The following is a 21149-nucleotide window of genomic DNA, read 5'->3' as shown; positions in this document are numbered from 1 at the left end:
TGGAGATTAGACTATGCGGAATATATTCTTGAGTCGCTTAATTGATTGCTGAAACAAAATTGTCCCTATCCATTACTGCTCTTGCTCTATAGTGATTACCGTTAAAACCGGAAATGGTTTGATGTTTATCACTCCCTGTATATCAAACCTAGTTTGTTGGCAGCCAAAAAAAAAAAAAATACTGGATGGAGTGGAAACGTGGACATTACGTAAAGGTGACGAAAATCGACTGGAAGCCCTCGAAATGTGGGTGTGGAGAAGAATAGAAAGAATTAGTTGGGTCGAGCGGAAAACGAATAAGAGTGTGTTAGAAATGGTGAGTGAGAAAAGAACACTTTTAGATATTATTAGGAAGAGGAAGAGGAAGGGAAACTGGTTGGGACATTGCCTAAGAAGAGATTGTATCATGAGAGACGTCTAGAGGGTATGGTGGCAGGAAAGAGAGGGAGGGGGCGAAGGAGACTACAATTAATGGATGACATTAAAACAGGAACATCATACGCGAAGACGAAAAGGTTAGCGGAGGACCGTGGAGCATGGAAGCTTCTCAGCTGCGGCAAGTGACCTGCCAATAAAGGCAGAACACCTATGATGATGATGATGTTTGAATACCACCTTTATGAACAAACTCGATTGCAAACTTCTAACTTTCTACAGCCTGGCTAGAATTGATGGTGATCCGTCAAGCAATTCTTGAGATTTGAGTCTCCCGGACGTACAAATGAACAGGGTAAATATATGAAGGAATTTGGGTAAACCAAGCTTCTTTAAAATCGTACAAGTGTGTCTGAAGTTCAGTAAAGTGTGTCCTCAGTCAAAACAGATTGGAAATCATTGTTTTAATGTAACTTCTCGAAAAAAAAACTGGGGAAACTCCAACCAAGAAAGCTACTCACATGATTGAACTCTAAACTTCCCAATTTCGTAGCGAAAATGCTGACATTTTTACCTAAGCAAAATGTACGCAGAAATGACGATACCATTAAGAACAACGGTTCAAAAGACCCTAGCCGAGTCTTACTCAATTTCACTTCACTATCTACAAGTTAAAATCAGTTTGGGATAATTTGCAATGCAAAATTATACAGGAAGCCGTGGGAACTAGAAATGGTTGCTTATAACACTTACATTGAAAACAAATATTGAGAAACTAGAATATATATTGTAAAAAACAAAATCTACTGCTGGCAACTCTGCTCCCATCAACCAAATGAGGTAGATGACTGAAGGAGACCTTTAGAATACTTGTCCAAATGACATCCATCACACCGCCCTCAGCTTGTTTTCCGCAACCATTATTAAGATGACAGCAGGAGAGAGGAACAAGAAACTATGTCAAAGACGCTGTCAGATGATAGACGGTTGTTTATACGAGAAGAAACAGCGATTTAAACACTCATTTACCAATCACAGGTTTTGCATCAGGGTTGGAACCTTATTATACATATACAAGAATAGCAACTGTGATCTCTAAGACTCTAAGCGTTCCCGAAAGAAAGAAAAAAAACTTTTTCCTGTCAGTTGTGATGGCTTCAAAACAAATCCAAACAGAACACTCTTCATCATTTATCGATTTACTCAATTGTCTTTAATGTCATAACGTATTTTCCAGTGGCACTGCCAGGTATTTGACTTAAAGCAGCCTTTCACTATAAATCATGACAACTCTAAAACTGTAATAATATTAATTTTTCAGACGTACATAAGTTCGTAGTACATATAAAAATGTACACACACATTCAATCACAGAAAATTTATTTTTCTACTTACAAGGTAAAATTTCTGGCAAAATTAAGGCTACAGTTCATTTTTTTTTTTTTTAATAAGTATACTTGCTAGTCAAACTGAATGTTGCAAATGGTAGTTAAATTAGATGTTCAAAATGGTGGCTTTCAACATAAATTCATTTACTACTGATTTTTCTCCAGTATTTTCCAATTAAAGGACATATGTCTATACAAAATTATTCTGTTTATTGGTATTCTTTTGTAAAATAGGAATGTTTTTTGAGGAAACCCATTGTGCAGTAAACAAATAAATAACTAACGTCACACTGTCTGGCGATACATCGTTTCAATGACAACTGATGGTGTTTGAACGAACCCTTATCAGTAGCTGTCTGTTCAATGCTGCGAGCAGTTGTGTGTGTGTCTGCTATTCAATCGCTTTATATAGGTAAACTTGTGTACGAATATGTGCCTTGCGATTGTGCTGCTTTCGCTCGCGTGAATTAGTAAATTAGTGTGAAGAACAGCTGCCAGTCTCACGATTTGTCACCCATCGAGCTCTTGTGAGATGAAATGAACTTCACATGACAGTCGATGAACACATGCCAACGAATACTAAATATCTCTGACAGGCTCTTCAAATGTGTTGGCGCTTTAAAACTTGGATAAATATATCAAACCAATGACTGGGATTTGTAAAATTGTTATCAAGGCTAAGGATCGGTACTTCGATAAATGAAAACTTTCTTAATAAATTTGTCTCAATGGAAACAGAACAATGTATTTTGGTTTCATTATGTGAACAATGATGTTTATTTTGCAAAACAGATCCAACGAACAGGGATTTGTATGGATACGGTTGTCTGGGAAATTCTGCTCAGACTTTTGACAGACACTACGATTTGATTATTCTGATGTCAACCTCGGGAAACCTTTTTGAACGCAGTCAGGATAACAGTTCACTAGATTCAAACTTGGAATCTCATGTTAAGAAAGCAAGAGCATTAACCAATAACCGACATCCGAAGTAATTAACAAAACAAAATAGACGTTCACTGAAAATATGTGTATAACCCTACGCAGTGGCGTATTTAGGGGGGGCCTTCCGGGCTTAAGCCCCCCCGAAATCTTAGTAACTGTAGTAAAGCATATGAAATACCTTGCAGAATTTTCACATTTTCAGGCAAAGTCCCCCCGCCCCCGAAAGTTAGCAAAGCCCTCCCCGAAACAAAATCGTAAATACGCCACTGTATGTACGTAATATTTCGACGCAATTTAATATTATCGTATCAAACACGGTAACAAAAATATCATGTTACAACACTGTAAGCTTCATTATTACTGATAAAAAGTAATAGTTATTGGATAATTCGTAGAAGGATTTTCCTTTCGCGTAACCTGAAGAAAGACATTCATCATGATTGTGATTTATTTTCTTTTACGAAGAAGAGTCTTTGGATTTTAGTGTCGGAAGTAAAGCGTTTTGTTGGGTAAGTGCCTCGGACAGATCGTAGCCGAAAGCTATCAGCAAACGAGAAGTTGTCGTTTCTTGAGTTCGCGCTCAGAAGTGCACTTTCTACCCGCTACATAGAATACATACATATCTCAAGATCCTCCTTTCCTTAGAGAAGTTCTCGTCTTTATGTGTAATTGCAAAGCATTAACTAGTCCGTCTATTGCATCCTCCACTTCATTAAGCCTAATTTAATGATACCCGTCGTCAGTAAGTTTAACTGAATGTAAAATATATATATGAACTGAAACTATAATAGATCAAAGTACACATCACAAAATTATAATGGGTTACAAAAGAATATATATATATATATCTGTATATTATCATGCTCTCTTGCCTATGTAGAAGATACTATGGCTCAATCATACAGCGCTCAGGCCTAGTGAGAAGGGTTCCTGGTTCGATCCCAAACCCTAAGACTGAAAAAGGAACATCTAGCATAGGAAGTGGGTACTCTATCACTCAGTCTCATGCTACCTTAATGAGACTCCAATGGAAACCTACAAAGTGTTTATGGATTGCATTATTTAGAGAGAGGATAGGGTGCTTTGTTGAAACCATGAAACTTTAAAAAAACAAAGAGGACTCCTATAATAATTAGATGGATTAAAGTTACAACGCTGCAAGCTACATTTTCTTGTTTTTTTCAGAAATTAACGCAAAGGATATTGTAACAAATTCGGGAACAAACAGCTGTTTCCTTTACCATAAAAACGTCTAATGTCATCTGTTGGCATTTGAGTGAAGCTCTGATTCAAGTTTTTTGTTTATGGAATCACTTATCTAGATCTTTCTTATTGAAAAAAGTAACTTACACCATTCTAATTTAACAGTGTCAAATTGCCACTATTTGCTCTCGTTTATATTTAATAGTCAGAGTTTTTAAAAGACAAATCTTGCATATACAGAGCGACCGAGTAGTCCCCGAACCGAAACTTTAAAAAACTTTATGGCGGTAGTTATTACGAGAAGGTAAATACATATTTCTGTGTAAACTGATTTGCTAGGGTCTTGGCTGTACACGACACAAGAGATGGCGCTGGGGATTGGTGCTGGCAGTCGTGACGAAGAAATGAACTACATAAAGTGCTGTTAGCAAAATAATCACGTTAACACAAGTACTAAATAACACAAACACAGACAGTAATCAGCTAACAAGTTACTAAGGTGATCTCTCTCGGAGGAGATCTGGGTGGATGTAAGCAAACCTCAAGAAATATTAAAAGTGGCCCCTCCCTGCAGCATGCGTCAATCGTATATGACATATGTTTCGTGCTACGCTATGTTGCATAGGCATATCAATTGCAATAATGCACTGAGTGATGTTCGTTTTCAGTATATCTAAATCGGGGGAATTATGTTCGTAGACTTTCTCCTTCAAATAACCCCATAGGGAAAAATCGGGTGTAGGTAAATCGGGTGATCTTGGCGGCCAAAGACCTGTTGAAATCAAGCGATCATCAAAACATTCATGCAGGAATGCTATGGCATGTTGCCTCGTCTTGCTGAAATCACACATCTCATTCACCAGCGTCCAAAAGCACGATAAACTGCTTTTAATGTCCTTGTACACAATGGAGTTCATTCGGGTTTCGAAAAAAATCGGTCCAATAATTCGTGATCTGGACACGGCACACCAGACACCAATTTTCTGCGCGTGGAGTGAGGTCTCATGTAACGTATGATGATTTTCAGTGAACCAGTAGCGAGTGTTCTGTGCATTAACGTGTCCTGTCAAATGGAACCAGGTCTCGTTCGCGGAGTAACAAGTACAGCAATATTGTTGCGAGTGAATCGTTGAAACCACCGACATACCTCCTTCGAGCACCACTGTCACCTGATCGCAGCTACTGAACAATTTTCACGTGATATGGTCGTAATTTTAACCGTTTTGTTGCTTTTTGTGCAAAGAAATACGATACGCCCACTTGTTGTGATAACCGCCGAAGTCCTTCTTGTGGTGATTGTTACAATCGTGCGGCGATGTCTTCCAAAACATCATTTGCCAAAACTGTAGGGCGCCCACTATGCGGCTTATCATGCACAGTGCCACGAAATCTAGTGATTAATGCATAAATAGTTGATTTACTCACAGGACACCCGAAATTATTCACAAATTTCTCGTTTAGAGCACTGTATGATGCAGTTTTGAAATACTCCTCTAACAAAAACACACGCTCCTTCACGGACAAACTCATCCTTGTGACTGGAGTAGTGTTGTGTCGATCATGAACGATTCGATCATTATGAACGAATCATGGCGTGAATCAAATGAATTATGATTCTTGCCAGAAATGAATCGATTCTTCTAATGAATCATTTGTACTTTCCACTGAATTGCTTGCCGTGATCGAAATGAATTGAGAATCACAAAGTGCCATCTTGTGTGAGAGAATTGGTAGGATTCCTTGTGCAAATGCGCTTGCAGTTCACGGGGAATGGTAAAACAAAGAAAAGCGTACGCGCACTTTTTCTTCCAACTTTCGTAGATGCGTACGTTTTCTTTCTTTCTTTCTTTCTTTCTTCATTCGTGGTAGGGTTGCTTCTTGCGAAGAAAGGAAGCCGAGTTGTTAGAAGCAGATTACTTTCAAAATAAACTTTTTTGTTGCTTGCTTCTCGTCGTGAAGTACTGACAGTGATGCTCAATTAGATGTAATACGATTTCGTAGTTAGTTTCAACATTCTCTTGATGATAACTTATCAATTTTATCAAGATACTGTACGTACATTGAATAAAGCTATTACCATCATTTTCAACTGCACTAGCCAAAAAGGTCAATTTTAATGTTTCATAATCAGCTCAAAGTACTATATTATATCCAATCTAAATACAATATTTACACAGGAAAAGCGCACTGTAAAATATTTGTAATGTACATAATGAATTTCACAAATGTATATACATGTATAGAAAGACGAACGTAGATTCTTTCTGGGAAGATAATGCATTGCATCTTTCAGTAGAAACTCTTGTCCACATGCAACAAAGCTTAGGGACAAGGGCGCCAATTCTGGGGGGCTCGGAGCCCTGAATGCTCAAATGTATTTTTATGAATATTCAATATTTGGCATAATCTGAATTAGTCTTCAAATCCTTTAGACCCTTGTCTGAAACCGAACACACCTTAATACCTCCCTCCCCCAAAGTTATAGAGAAATCGACGCCCTTGTTTAGTGGGACCTATTTTTTTGCTTTACTACTATTGAAATGGACGTAGAGATACAAATTGTTTTCTGAGTTTCCGTGTAAACGAGAGGATGTGGGAGACCCTAGATCGATTCCCGGCAAGAGCTCATGTGGTTCAGATTCCATGTTAATCAGTAGGTCCACGTCTCATATAGCCTCGCTGCTGAATGGGACGTTAAGCTCAAAATCAACTCAATTCAAATTTAACTAACTAATGGTTTTCTTTTAAGAATATAGATGAACAGTGATGGTTTCAAGGGTAGGCGAGGAGAAAATACTCCGAGGCTAAGAATTATCCCCTGGGGCATTTCTCAGATTGGGTTCAATTAGGGTTACCAGTATTTTCACAAATATATGTTCAGCTCCTGTTTATTGAAGTAATATTGACTCAGTGGTAAAGCGTTCATCTCTGGTGGATGGGGTCCCTGATTTTCTTCTATTTAGGCCGAATGGGCTTTTTGGTGGACAAACGCCATATGTGTGGATTTTCTCTGAGTTCTCTCGTTTTCGCTCATTTCCTTCATTTCATCATTTCATTCATTCTCATCATCATCGTTTCCTTTAGTCTAGACGAAGATAACCATGGAACGTAAAAGTTTTTAACATTTCATTTCATTCCTCGTTTACTCAAAGTCTCCCCGAAGGAAACCTTATAAAATGATCACAATAGTATTAAATCCCTTAACTCCCTTTCTTTTCTAGCTCAAAAGAACCCAAAAAGATCATTATTTTTTGCCAGTCAAGAATAAAATAGAACAAATGTAATAGGATAAAATAGAAATCTAGCAGTTTAACATTCCACGTTTATGTCCATTAATCTAAGGAAAACGAATGATTAAGGCAAGTAAATGATTATGGAAGAATAGTTGGAATGAGAGTGTGGGAGGAAACGGGAGTACCCGACAAAACCCACTGACATCATGATGTACACCACAAACTTATTTAGCAGTGGATCAAACCAAGAACCCCACACACCGGAGGTAACAGCTTTATAAGTGAGCCACGGTGACCTCAGGGTAGAATAGAATGCATTGCGAGATAACAATTTAATTAATCATCCGCCTCTTCTTTAGCCTATGCTGCAAAACTATAAGACTTATAACAACAAAAGAAATTCATCATGATGTGTACTTTACAAAGTGTACATAACATAAGAAAATAATAAATGAACACACCACTACGGACTCATTACATAGCACTTTTTGTATTTCAAACCAAAAACATGAATGTAGCTTATATATTGCACTTTGGGCTCTATATTATTCCCCTTTATTAATATGTACGACAATAAGAAGTTGAAAATAAATTGTTAAAACTGCTCGTATCCCGTTAAAATCTTTTGGAGTATATTTGAACAAAGTATTTCCTCGAGAACAGAAATTGGCAGAAAAAACATGGAGATTGCAACAATTGTAGTTTTTGCCTCAAGCCCTAATATGAAAACAGGATGCAAAAATAACAACAATGGGAGTAGTGCAACACCATATTATTGAAACTTCATAGCCACCACTCACCCCAATGCAATGCTGGCCGTGTCATTGGCAAAGATGATACACGAGGTTGTACTTTCTCACAAGGAATTTATTAAGTTGCGCAGAAAAGAAGTGCAGTAGCCCAAGCGATTCATATGATCGAATAATTCCCACCCAATTCATATGATCGAATAACTCAGTTGCGCAAAATAGATGCGCGGAAACCTAACTGATTCAATGAGCGAATCATTCCCAACCAATTTACTTGCGCGAAGGGAATGCGCTGACAACCAATTCATATGAACGAATTAAATGATCGAATCATTTCAGTGAATCAGAGTAAATGAATCGATTCTCCGAAATGAATCATTTTGCCCATCACTAGACTGGAGTGATTATTTCTCTAACAGCACTTGATGTAGTTTATTTCTTCGCCACGACTGCTAGCGCCACTCCCCAGCGCCGTCTCCTGGGTCGTGTATAGCCAAGATCCTAGCAAATCAGTATACACAGAAATATTTACCTTCTCGTAATAACTACCGCCAAAAAAGTTTTTAAAGTTTCGGTTCAGGGATTTTTCGATCGTTCTGTAGTTCAAGGTGAAATTATCAAATGATGTAGTCCTCTCTTATTTGATTAAAAACTTTGAACTAGTGGTACAAGCTAAAATGAATCTAACTTTCACCATGTCAAAGGCATTTGTGGCTTTGCATTCATCGAAAGATTAAATTCTAAGGAAAATTCGAGATTTTGCAAGTGACGATAGTGAGATAATAGTATAATCTGTAGACGTACATTGTCTACTTTAAGTTTCAAATGTCTTTTGAATAATGTATTACACAATTTTAATGTTTAAAACTATATTTTGTTTCAGTTCCCTCCAACCTATTGACGGCTTTTGTAATGTATGTAAAATGAATATCTTTTCACCAAAATTCTGCTTTAATTTAATAAGTTGTAGGTTATTTATTAATTTCGAGAATAAAATCAAGTACCAAGATTGAAATCCGTGCCAAATCCTTTAGATTAAATCAGTTACGAAAATCTCAAATCTACATACAGTTAGCTTCAAGATGAGCGTTACTAAAATTCCACAATAAAGAGATTTCAAAGATTACAAAATAATCAGCTTTATTAAAACCTGTCAGTGTCGCGCTTCCATAGAAAATAGTAGTATCCAAGGAAGTGAAAGGCTTAAAAATGTACAATACGTTAATTATTCCACTCAGTTCCTCGTTTTCAAATGTTGTGCATAAACATTATGCTTCCGGTGCGAAGTAGGGCACTTCTGCTAGTACACAGTCCCGTGCTGGCCCACCGGGATACCGGGACATGTCCCGGTGCGCCCTTCGAAACATCACATTATATAAAGGTACATTTTTTAATAATAAATTCTTACGGTTATTATTGGTAAAGAATCCATGATAAGTACAGTCGATCTTTACATAAGACGCCCTTCCGAAAACACATCAAAGATAAATGGTTTCATTTATTCTACTGTATGGCACAGTTCTGTACAATGAATACTTACTGTTACTGTTGGTAGAGAACTCATGAAGGGAACAGTGTGCCCTTTGCAAAGGCGCCCTTGCGAAACCACATCAAAGACAAACGTTTTATTTTTCTGTATGGCACAGTTCTGTACAATGAACAGATACAGTTGGTGAACTCCCTTTCCGTAAGGCGCCCTTGTCATGTGATTATTCCTGTGAGTTTTAGAGCAGTATCGGAATAATCTGTGCCTATTCTATTTCTAAAATATAGTTATATTGATTTATTAGTATATAATATATATATATATATATATATATATATATATATATATATATATATATATATATATATATATATATATATATGTTTGACAAAAAAAATCTTACAAGAAATAAAACAAAGTTTCTCTAGTAAAGAGGTTTCCACAGTTGAGCTATTTATGTTATTAAATAAACTTTGGGTTTTAATACATAAAATGGCGCCCGTATATACACAGGGTGTAACTTAATTAACATAAACTTCAGGAACTGACTCCTGACACGGATACAAAACGAAAAGTATACACCAACGTGGGTGTAAAAATGCTTCCTTTTGGGGCCTCGATCACACGAAAATTTGTGGAAAAAATGTAAGAACAGCCATAACTCAAGAATAAAATATCGGATCGAAGTCGGGTAAAAGAGAATGTCCATTATTTTTAGTCGTAGATCCCATTAGTGTACAGTGGCGGGCAAGGGTGCCTCTCAAAGAAACTGGAGTATTCCGTCGACTATTTTATCAAACGTTGAATAAGGGCAATGAATTACAATCAAGTACAAGATTTCAACAATCAAAAGTAGATCTAATAGTACATCGTTCAAATTAGAACACTTAAAATTCGAAAGAAAGAGATATACACATGTGTGATTGATCTATTTCGTCTCAGCACAGAATAAACTCTCGGGAGAATAATATAAACGAAAAGAATTCTTTAACGTATCACAGTTATATCTTCTAGGCTATTGATAACGGATGATAAATGAACGGCTTTCTGTCCAAGTTACGAGTGTGTGAAGATGGAAAAAAATAACTTTGATCCAGATTAGGTTTAAAAAGATAGTGCATAGGACAGTCAGGCGGTATGTAAAGAAACAAAACATGTAGTATTCAAAAATGCAAAGATCATTTGTGATCAACGAGTGTACAAGGGATTTTCCAGATACATATTTTGCGAAAGTAAGTTGAATTAAAGGATTGCCTCCTCGTAATATGTAATTCAGTGGAATATGCAACAACAGAAGCAACAAAAATGGATGAAACACGAGATGTTGTATACATTGCATAATGATACAAAGAAATGCTCTGGAACAGTATACTTAATTTATCCGTTAGGTAAATCTTCTTCCAAGGATACTTTCGAGGGGCTTTTCCCCTCCCTTGGAGTTGGAAAAACGCCCCTTAATCCTGACCTACGAAAAAATACATTCCTATTGTGAATATACCAAAATAGTGTCGTAGTGTAGCCCACTTATATTTTGATTTTGTCACTTGGTGGAAAATTTTTTTAGAAGAAAATTGTTTCTAGAAGAAAACACATGCAACAAATGGTGGAAAATATTTTTTCGACGTTCTCTATGTACTTTGGAGGTGGATGAAATACCAACACGGAGGAAAGAGAATGTGGCACTTTTACTTAGACTAGCAGTACTTACGGAATTATCGTCCTTTATATGCCACTTGCAAGTGGCTCGCGGAAGGCTGTATTGCAGTTTTGATGTGGATGACATAAATTAGCGTGGCTGTGTTATAGTAGGCATCTGACGCAACTTTGTGAGTGATATACAGTGTCCGATGCTCTGATGTTACGTGTGGAATTGCTGTATAACAGGATAGGAAGTGTTGCGTACGACGGTAGAGTGTAGTGTCCAGGTATTCAGGTCGTGTACAACTGTAGATGTTGGTGTTTAAGTAAAATTAATTTTGTTAATCTGTATGTGCCTACGCAATGGCAGATTACCCTGTCCACGAGCTGGCAGATATGTACCTCATTTATGGAAAGATAAGGGAAAATATCTCAGAGGCAAGGCGTTTATATCGTAATCGTCACCCTCATAGGAGAGTAACTTTCACTGTACTTTTTCCACGCCTCCATATTCGCCTTCGGGAGATAGGCTCTCTTCAATTTCCCCTACATGAAATCGGAGAAAATTGCAGCATGTGGACAGCTGAATTTGAACACAGCGAACCGGGAATGATCAAAGATCGTCCTGAAACTAGCAGTAGCCATGTGTAGGGCGTAAAAATCCACATGCAACTCTAGTGAACGATCAGCAGAGAGATTTAGTGTGAGCGTGCGGTGCAGTATGGTGGATAATATTGTGGTAGGATCTTATTTATTACCGGCCTGTCTGTGTGGGATACGTATAATTTATTTTTACGTAATGTTCTCTCAAAAGTGTTAGAACATGTGTCCTTGAACGTAAGACAGCAGATGTGTTTCCAGCATGACAGTGCACCTGCACATTTTGACAGATATAAGCAGACCTACTTAAATGAAACATTCCCGGATAGTTAGATTGGGAGTGATTGACCTGTGTTATGACCACCTCTTTCACCCTACCTCACGCCCCTTGATTTCTTATTTGTGGCTTTATGAAACGCCTTTTGTATGCAGCACTAGCCACGACAGCCGAAGAACTTGTTGCTCGAGTTAACATACCTGCGGCATTCACCTCCGAAATTTCAGGTGTGTTTGACCGCACGCGGAAAAAATTGCTGCGGCAATGTCATCTTTGCAATGCGGTCAACGGTTGACAATATCAGACTGTGAACTGTTATTCTTCACAGCTGTTTCGTGTACACATACGTTTGACAAAATACTCCAATGAATACTCCAGTTTCTTTGGGAGACACCCTTGAACCGCCACTGCACTACATCCGATTGGGCACTAATGTAATCTACAACTAAAGATAATGGAATTCCCTTTTGCACGATTTCGATCCGACATTTTGTTGTCGAGTATGACTGCTGTTGCATTTTCTCGAAAATTTTCGGGTGATCATAGCTCAGAGGCATTTTTACACCCAGGTTGGTATATATTTTTAATTTTATCTCCGCTGTCAGGAATCGCCTTCCGACGATTAGTATATTAATTAAATTACACAATATAGGCTATATATATATATATATATATATATATATATATATATATATATATATATATATATATATATATATTATAACGAAATACTTTAGTTTGTATAATATTTACCTGTACCATGGGCAAAAAGTGCTCATAAATATGTAATATACTTAGTAGAATGTTCATTTTAAATTAACAGAAAAGAAGAATGTTTTTAATATATGTAAGAGATTATTATGGGATAGTTGTGGCTATGTACATGTTATGTGTTGACCTAGTCAAGTGAATTTATGTATTTCACGGTTTTAAAAGGAATATTTAAGACATATTAAGCAATAAAGGTGAGACTAATGATCTTTAAATATCTGAGTTGATTCTTGCATAAAGAAAAGTAATTATCGCTTCGTAACTTATATTTTAAAAGACGGACCAGGTTGACGACGCTTTTCTATAGAGTCGTTATAATATATATATATATATATATATATATATATATATATATATATATATATATATATATATTCACGTTTGTATGGGCGCCCTTTTGGTAGACTTGTCCACCGCCCTCGTTAGTGACCCAACACGGGTCTGCTAGTACATCAATATTTTTAAAAAATATATATTGTGTTAATCATTATCTAATCACCAAACCTTTCAGTTAAAGTTATTATTTCACTCATTTTCCATCATAAATGAATATGAATATGTTTAAAGACGTCCAAAAAGAACCACTTTCGCAGTGTTATTCTGGGTTCGGTTTCAGAAAGGAAAATGGAAGTTTTCCATGGTGGCAACATTGTGAGGAGAGTAGCTCAGCCATTTAAACTAAAATGAAACTAAATATGGTCCACAAAAACAGAACTAGTATGACGAGAGCTGATGGGCTGACCACTCTATAGGCAGCTAAATATGTCTTACCATTGTCTTTCATGGAGCTTGTAGCGCTAGAGAGAGACAATCATTACCGAGATACACGAGGTATGTTCAAAAAGTATAGAACCTTAAGTTTTTCCCGCGTTAACCAATGAAGCGCGGGACACTTTCTTCAGGACACTCTGGGCAGTCCTGAATTTTTTCCCGCCCGCAGAAAGCTTCAGTCGTAGGCAATCGGTTAACGAGAGAAGATGGGGTAGTGAGCGTTCGTTGTATTTCAATTTTTTACTAAAATGATAGAAACACTTGAGCAGCAATATTGGATCAAATTTTGCCAAAAGCTTGGCTATATCCAAGGAGAAATCATTTAATCCGATGGGTACATTCAATTTCGAAAGAGAATTTGAACATGAGGAGAGCGTCCGCGAAATTTGATTAAAGCTTTCATCAGCAAACTCAATATTCCTGTGTCGTCAGGCTTCCTACTCACCGGAAATGGCTCCGCGTGACTTTTGGTTATTTCTCAAGATGAACATGCCACTAAAAGGGACCCGATTTGAATCAAGAGAAGACATTGTGCCGAATGCGACGGCACAGTTGCTCACACCATTCCAAAAACTGCGTTCCAGAAGTGTTTCTAACAATGGCGGGAGTGCTGAAAGAAGTGTGTGTCTTACCAAGGAGACTACTTTGAAGGGGATTAGTGTTTTGGATTTTCAAATCAATAAATGTATTTTTGCCAACCAACAGTTCGATACTTTTTGAACACACTTCGTATTTAGATACCTTACAATAAATGATTTCATTGTACGTTACTTATTGATTATACAGGATACTAACATATCAGACAATTTGATGCAAAAAAATAAAAATAAAAACTCTCAATTACCCACGAATTTTCTTTTCTATTTTCTTTCACTCTTTTCCTATCTTAACCTACGGAATTAAACTGCATTGCACTACGGTCTAACACTTTGTGACAAAATTTTGTTTAAGAAAACCTTCAATCAGAAATAAAGAAACGATGTTTTAGTACTAAAAGAAAAGAGTTGACCGATTGTTTTGTGAGAAAGCAAATTAGCTAACTTTTGTTTACAGAAAACTAAAGTTTAATAAGTCATAATTGCATGTGTAGGCAACCTACTATAAATAAAAATAGTACGCAAGCATTTTCGTTTTCATTTTTTCATTTTTTTGGGACATTTTGTAGATTATCTGCGATTGCTAAGCCACCAAATACTGCAGATAATCATTTTTTTCTGTAGTTCTGACAGTGAGTGTAAGCCATGTGAAGAGAGAGAAAAATACTTTCCAGTTTGCTGAAACCCAGTAAGTTTTGCTTTACGCGTAAGCTCAACGTTTGATTCGTCAGCAAAAAATTCTATCAAATGATTTATCACACTAAAACAACGATTTGTTTATATCGAGGACATACGTATACGACTCCAGATTTGGAAGCGAACAGACTCGGTTGAATTGTTTACCATTTTAAAACTATAAAGAATGAAGATGTTTAAAGGAGAGGTTGCTGATAAGAAAAGATGATCATTCCGCTTTCATATCGTAAGGCAGTTTTTTCTTCTCTCATGCAAAACTCGTAAGACATAAATGTATCGGAAAATAGTCTGAATGGTACGAATATACATTCGTTTTTCCATGGTAGTTATTTTAGGGCTAGAGCCATTAGAATACCGATAACATTCATTGTTTGCCTTTGAGTTTGCTTTTCTAGAAACATATTCATTTTTGCTTGTGTAGTTGATTTTCTGGATAAATAGTCAAGAAGTACGCGAACCAATGAACTATAAGATTTTTACGTTCAATGTAGTTCAAATACGTTCAGATTAAATCAGTTATATGTTGCTTTTGGAATCATTATTAGCTTCTTTTTTCCTTTCCTAAAATAGTTTCTTTGGGCGTTCCCTAAAGTATATTTTGCTCATCAGTGTTATTCAAACTATTTAGACGTCGGCAAACTCTTTTCCGGAACATAGAAAGAACTTGTAAAAGTGGCGACGAGGAATAAGTATAGTGAATTAAGACTGGAATATTGGAAAAAGAGAAAAGTTGGGGCATATTATAGATCACATAGTGAATGCTTGAAACACATCATATTTTGCTCTGCTACAACAAATTATTGGGTCGTTCACCTCTTGTGCGATGGGGTCCCTTGTATGATTCCCGCTCAAGTTAAATAAACTTTGTGGTGGACAAACTCTGTGTGCGTGGGTTTTCTTGAGGTTCTCCTACTTTCTTCATTCCACCATTTCATGTATTTCTCATTATCACCGTCTCCTTTACCCTAACTGGCATAACCGTGAGACGTAAAACTAAAAAGATTTTATTTCCTACAACTAATTATTTTGTTTTAAGTTTTAAAGACCTGAAAGTGGTAATTTCACATAGTTGTAAGTAGATAAATGTGACTACACTTCACTACACAAAACACAAAGGATTAACTAAATTAATACTTCGTAAGGAAAATTTAATTTTCCCTCTTTTCATAAAGAAATTCCCTACTACTACTACTACTACTACTACTACTTACTACTACTACTACTACTACTACTACTACTACTACTACTACTACTAATAATAATAATAATAATAATAATAATAATAATAATAATAATAATAATAATAATAATAATAGAATTTTGTAGGTAATACAATTTTAAGTTGTCAAGCTTTAATTTTATTAAATGTTTGTAGTACTTAGAAACATGAAAATATGTAGTGAATTTGAAGAGTAAGCCTTAAAGCCCAAGGTTCCCATGTGTTACCAGTCTTTTGAGTAAATTTCTTTTACATTTTTTTTCTAATCTCTTCTTAATCTTATTTGGTTCCTTCCTATTTGATTCCATAAGAATTCCAAGAAAAAGTTACGCATACGGCGTTTGTCTACCACAAAGTCCACCTGACACTAGCTGGGATCGAACCAGGGACCCCGTACACCAAAGATGCACGTGCTAGCCACTAGATCGGCGGGAAGGGCAAGTACTAAGCCACCGCGATGTCTCTTATTTAATTATATATTTTAGCAGAAGACAATAGTGAAGCTTTTGGTTTATATAGAAATATAAATAGGGCCTATACGAATTAATAGAGTCGTTCAGTTGGAATAAAAGAAGAGGGCATAACTTGCAATAAAGTAATATAAAAGGTAGTCTCGTAAGGTTATTTAAGGTGGATCACCACCCGAAAGTTAGTACATATTTTAGCTCATTCCTTTAACTACTGCGCAATGAAACGTTACATATTATAAATATTGTACTATAAGATAGAGCTATGTTTCAGCTGCAACACAAGACACCGATTCATTTGGTTGTGTCTTCTAATATCGAAAAAGTTAACAAATGAAGGAAAATATTTGATTCGTTTTACAATGAGCACACAAGATGGCACTTTCTGTTAAATCATACTAGAAGTAGTCAATTTTGTGAATTGTTTATTTCAATGTTTGAATTACGTTAAAAGTAACGATCTTATTACAAACTAGATATATTGTTTGACCGTTTTTCGTGTTATGTTTCACATTTTATTTAAATATTAATTTACATTTAAGGAAATAGATTTTGAGTAGAAAGTTGCGCCGAACGCCATAATGCGTTGTTGTCAAATTGTAGTTTAATTCCTGGATTCTAGCGTTGCAATTCGAGAAGCGGAACTTAGCTTTAAATTGCAGAATGGGCCGAAAACTAATTTCTGCAGAAAGTATTCAAGCAGAATTCCATGATTACCGTACGTCCTTTATTATCTGGCACCAGTACACAGTCGACACTACCTGGCAACGCCGCATTATTCAAGCATAGCACCGAGAACACCTTGTGATCCACCTTAAATATTGTAATTTTATAAACAAAACAATAAGAAGGTTTGCATACTGTATATTGTTTGAAGGTTTCATCGTTATGTAGCTAAGCCTAAAAATGTAGAGAATCATACGTACTACAAATAAATTGATAAAATATAACAATACTTACCTATTGTTGTTAGCACCGTTAGAGAGTAGAGAAACGCCCTGGCGAAATTCCATTCATACGCCGGCGGTGGCTCTTCCTTCGGCGCCAGCTCTTCGCTCAAACGTTCCACTAAAAAATCCTGGAATTTTGCAATTTCTTCAGCGGCCAATCGAGTCCAGTTTTCTCTGTACAAGATGTTAAGGCTCACTGTGATATCCCATATACTTTCGACAGTCTTTTCACGAGGTTCATCCGTTAACTTTCGAATGAACGACGCGTTTAAACGCTTCGGCTGCGCGGACGACGATGCGCGATTATGATGGTGGCGTGACGCATTGCCTTCAATGGCCAAGAAGAGAAAAGATCCGAGAACCGTATACCCAATCAACAAGGCACATACACCAAGGTTACTGCACAAGCCACGTGTAAATCCACGGCAGCACGTAGAACACTTTGTCCTTGGACGTTTGTGATACTGTTCATATCTGTAACCCCTTCCAGTATTTTTCTCCATGCCTGGTTTAGGTGAACATATGAAGAAATTCTAAATATCGGTCACTATTCGGTCTCGCAACTACATTTTAATCAATGTAAGATACAATATATTTTATTGTGTTTCTATACTTTTAAGTTCAATCTAGAACATATACAAGTATAACTTTTGGTAGAAATAGCATGTAGTAGGAATTCATCCTGTTTTCTCTTTTTGTCACCCTCAGTCATTGATAAAAATTAAAGAACTCACGAGAACAACAATGCATTTGAAAACTATGCCGTTACATTTACTTCTTACAACAGAATGTTTTATTACAAAAGTAGTTAACCGCGGTCACGGTGCACTAACTAATACACAAAATCGATTATAAACGCAAATCTGAAACAACATGGGTTATATTCGTAGAAGTCAAAAATCGATGTACGTATTAAGTGAAGAAATATTAAATACAGACATTTTTTTAAAAAAATGTACTCTTTCGCGCTATCCTCCAATGTTATAGGAAACCTTCTTTGATATCTGTTTACTATGTCTGCTTACTTTATAAATGTTGTATTATATTGGCTTTCAAACAAACTTACTAGATTTCATGGTTTCACTTCCACGCTATATTATATAATAGGAAACCCGAAGAAATCATTTTCTAACAAAAACAGCACTTGTAGTTCACTTATTATATGTCTTGATTGGATTGTCTTCAATTACGGCGATCCGCAGGTAAAACTTCTGTCCATTTACCTGCAAATGAAATAAAAAATAATATGTAAATAGATAAGAAACAAAGAATAAAATGCATGCAAATTATATTAATTTATTTCTTGTAAACGTCATTCCATGAAATCATTTTAATTAAGTAACTGTAAAATAAAATGAACGTGTGGTATCTATTTGATTTATTTATTGAATTAGAGGTTTCGAAAAGAGTATTGGTCATTGTTTCAGATGAACTTAGTTCTGTATGGAAATAAATTGTATAAGATTGGAGCTGTAGATGTAGATGCCCCCTACCACAGTTATAACTGATTAGTTTCTATATAAAATGTAAGTCAACAATATATCTTCTTAGTTCATCTTACACTTAGTTTATTTTGCAACAACTAGCTTTCATTGGCTAACCTCTCTTAAGAACTGCTTATTGAATCAAGATGATTAGAACAACAGTGTTCTAATTTTAACTCTCTGTAACATAAAAAATAATATATTTACATAGTCTGTTTCTTTGGATATGAACTACTGTATATACCTCTAAAGTTCTTGAACCAATATTCATCTTCAAAAGTGGTGATTTTAATCCTTCCCAACTCGCGACAGAATTCTAATTTAAAATACTGCATCATATGTGATGGGGTTCCAATTGTAAACATTACCCACCGTAATATTCACTGCAGATGTAAGAAGTTTATAATAGAAACACTACTACATTGAGTAATTTCAGTAAATTTACGATCTTATAAGCATCTTATTTTGTTACAAGAATAGTTCATTATTTTTTGTTATTTTACAACTATTTTCAGAATTTACAGCGTATAGTTTCTTAAAAATGAGTGTTTTCTCTCTCTAAAATAGTTCGTGTGTGTACGTAGTAATATGTTTATAGGTAGAGTAAATACGTATTTAACTTCATTATCCAAAATATTTATTCTAAATTATAAAATTGAAGCTATTTTATTGGAATTTTGTTTTCAAATATTCGATTCAATACGATTAAAAGATACAAATTTTATTAAAATCTCCGTAATTTAATACATTTTATCGATTGTTTTTCATTTCGTTGTTGATATGCGCTTATCTATGAAAACTAATTTCCAAAATTAAATGGAATGTGCGAATAACAGCAACAATCATGAACAATGGGTACAAAATGGTTCTTCTCGCTCAAAAAATGTAACAAATACCTTGGACAAAACTAAAGCTTGCAATGACACATGAACACTGAAAAATCTGACTGAATAGTCTTATACGTCATGTGGGTCATCGTTTGGCTGTCACAAGTCCAGATGTTCGTTGGGAGAAATCTTCAAAACGGGGCGCGGTTACCCCAAACAGCTATATAGGCTGCACAATATACACCCGTACTACAGGTTAGACTATCAAGCAGTTTTTGTAGTAAAGCACACCGCTATTGCACAAGCATCCTGCGCAGTTCAGCAATTAATTGACTGTTGTGGAGTTGTTAAGGCTACAATCTGGCATCCGAGGGTATCTCAAGTATACTCAATAGAATTGAAATCCGGTGACCACACTGACCATTCGAGACGTATGATGTCTTCATGCTGCATGAAACTCAGAACCGCATGCACAGGCATGAACAGTAGGTTCAAGAATTGCATTCCTGTAGATTTCAGATGCTTCTGTCTGTGTCGGGAGATACGAAGTGTCGTACAGGAACATAGTATGACACGATACATACATACTTATCATTTTAAACAACATTTTAATAGTGGTAATGATTTCTTGGTGCCTTGAAACAAACACCCTCACCAAACTGAATCGTAACTCACCACTGAAGAGTACACTACTTTACTGTTCTGAGGACCACACACTGTTTGCTATACATTCTTGTAGGCATGTTTTGCTCTTCTTGTGCACCTAGCAGGTCGGCGTGCATACGAGATGCATTTATGTAACCACCAGCATACAGTTTGACGTGATACTGTCAGTTGGTCTCAGAGGCAGCTCCAAGTTCTCGGGATAGTGTACCTGATGTGATCGTTCCTCTTCTCTTCGGGAATTTAAGACTCAGTAATGATACGAGGCGTTATTGGCTCGACGACTTCTACCACACTGTTTTTATATATTTTTATCAGTCACGAAACGATTAAACAGTTGCCACACAACACTGCAAGGAACATTCAAGTCTCTAACCATACCCTGTTGACTTTTCCATATTTCTAATCTATCTATATTCCGAATCCCCATTCCACCAATTATATGTGTTCTCTGGGCCATTGTGTGTTCCTAAGACATGTTAACTATAAACCAACATGCAATGTACACTTCAAAAACTACAGCTCACTGATTACGAGTCTCTCCCACTATAGGCATTCTTCGTGTTATCACAGTCATACAGAACACTTGTGACGGCGAACGGCTGCTACCTACTGTATATCTTTTCAGTCAGACGTGCCAGTCTGGCATTCACAGGATAAACATGTCACATTATTGCATTTAAACACTAAATTTATTTACGCGTTTTCTTGACAATATCAATAGTCAAGAATTTTGTGTGGAGTTGCCATACTTCATATTGGAAAACTTTGCTGCATTGGGTGAATTTGAAGTAGTATTGGGTGAGAAATA

At 36.2% G+C, this 21149-nt stretch overlaps 1 protein-coding gene across 1 annotated transcript in view; it reads right to left on the bottom strand.

The window, feature by feature from the left end:
• The window catches only part of LOC145692992 (potassium channel subfamily K member 18-like), a 382582-nt gene extending 363999 nt beyond the window's left edge, over positions 1–18583 (bottom strand). Inside the window, exon 1 of the mRNA XM_081768621.1 lies at positions 17375–18583. Coding sequence (XP_081624747.1) covers positions 17375–17867 — 493 coding nt within the window. The 5' untranslated portion in view covers positions 17868–18583. The remainder of the gene's footprint in view (positions 1–17374) is intronic.
• Between the last annotated feature and the right edge of the window lie 2566 nt (positions 18584–21149).

The sequence above is a fragment of the Thermobia domestica genome, chromosome 8, assembly GCF_964235325.1.
Source record: "Thermobia domestica chromosome 8, izTheDome1.hap1.1, whole genome shotgun sequence".
Classification (NCBI taxonomy): domain Eukaryota; kingdom Metazoa; phylum Arthropoda; class Insecta; order Zygentoma; family Lepismatidae; genus Thermobia; species Thermobia domestica.
The sequence above is the reverse complement of the archived record's forward strand: the minus strand, read 5'-3'. Positions and strand labels throughout refer to the sequence as shown.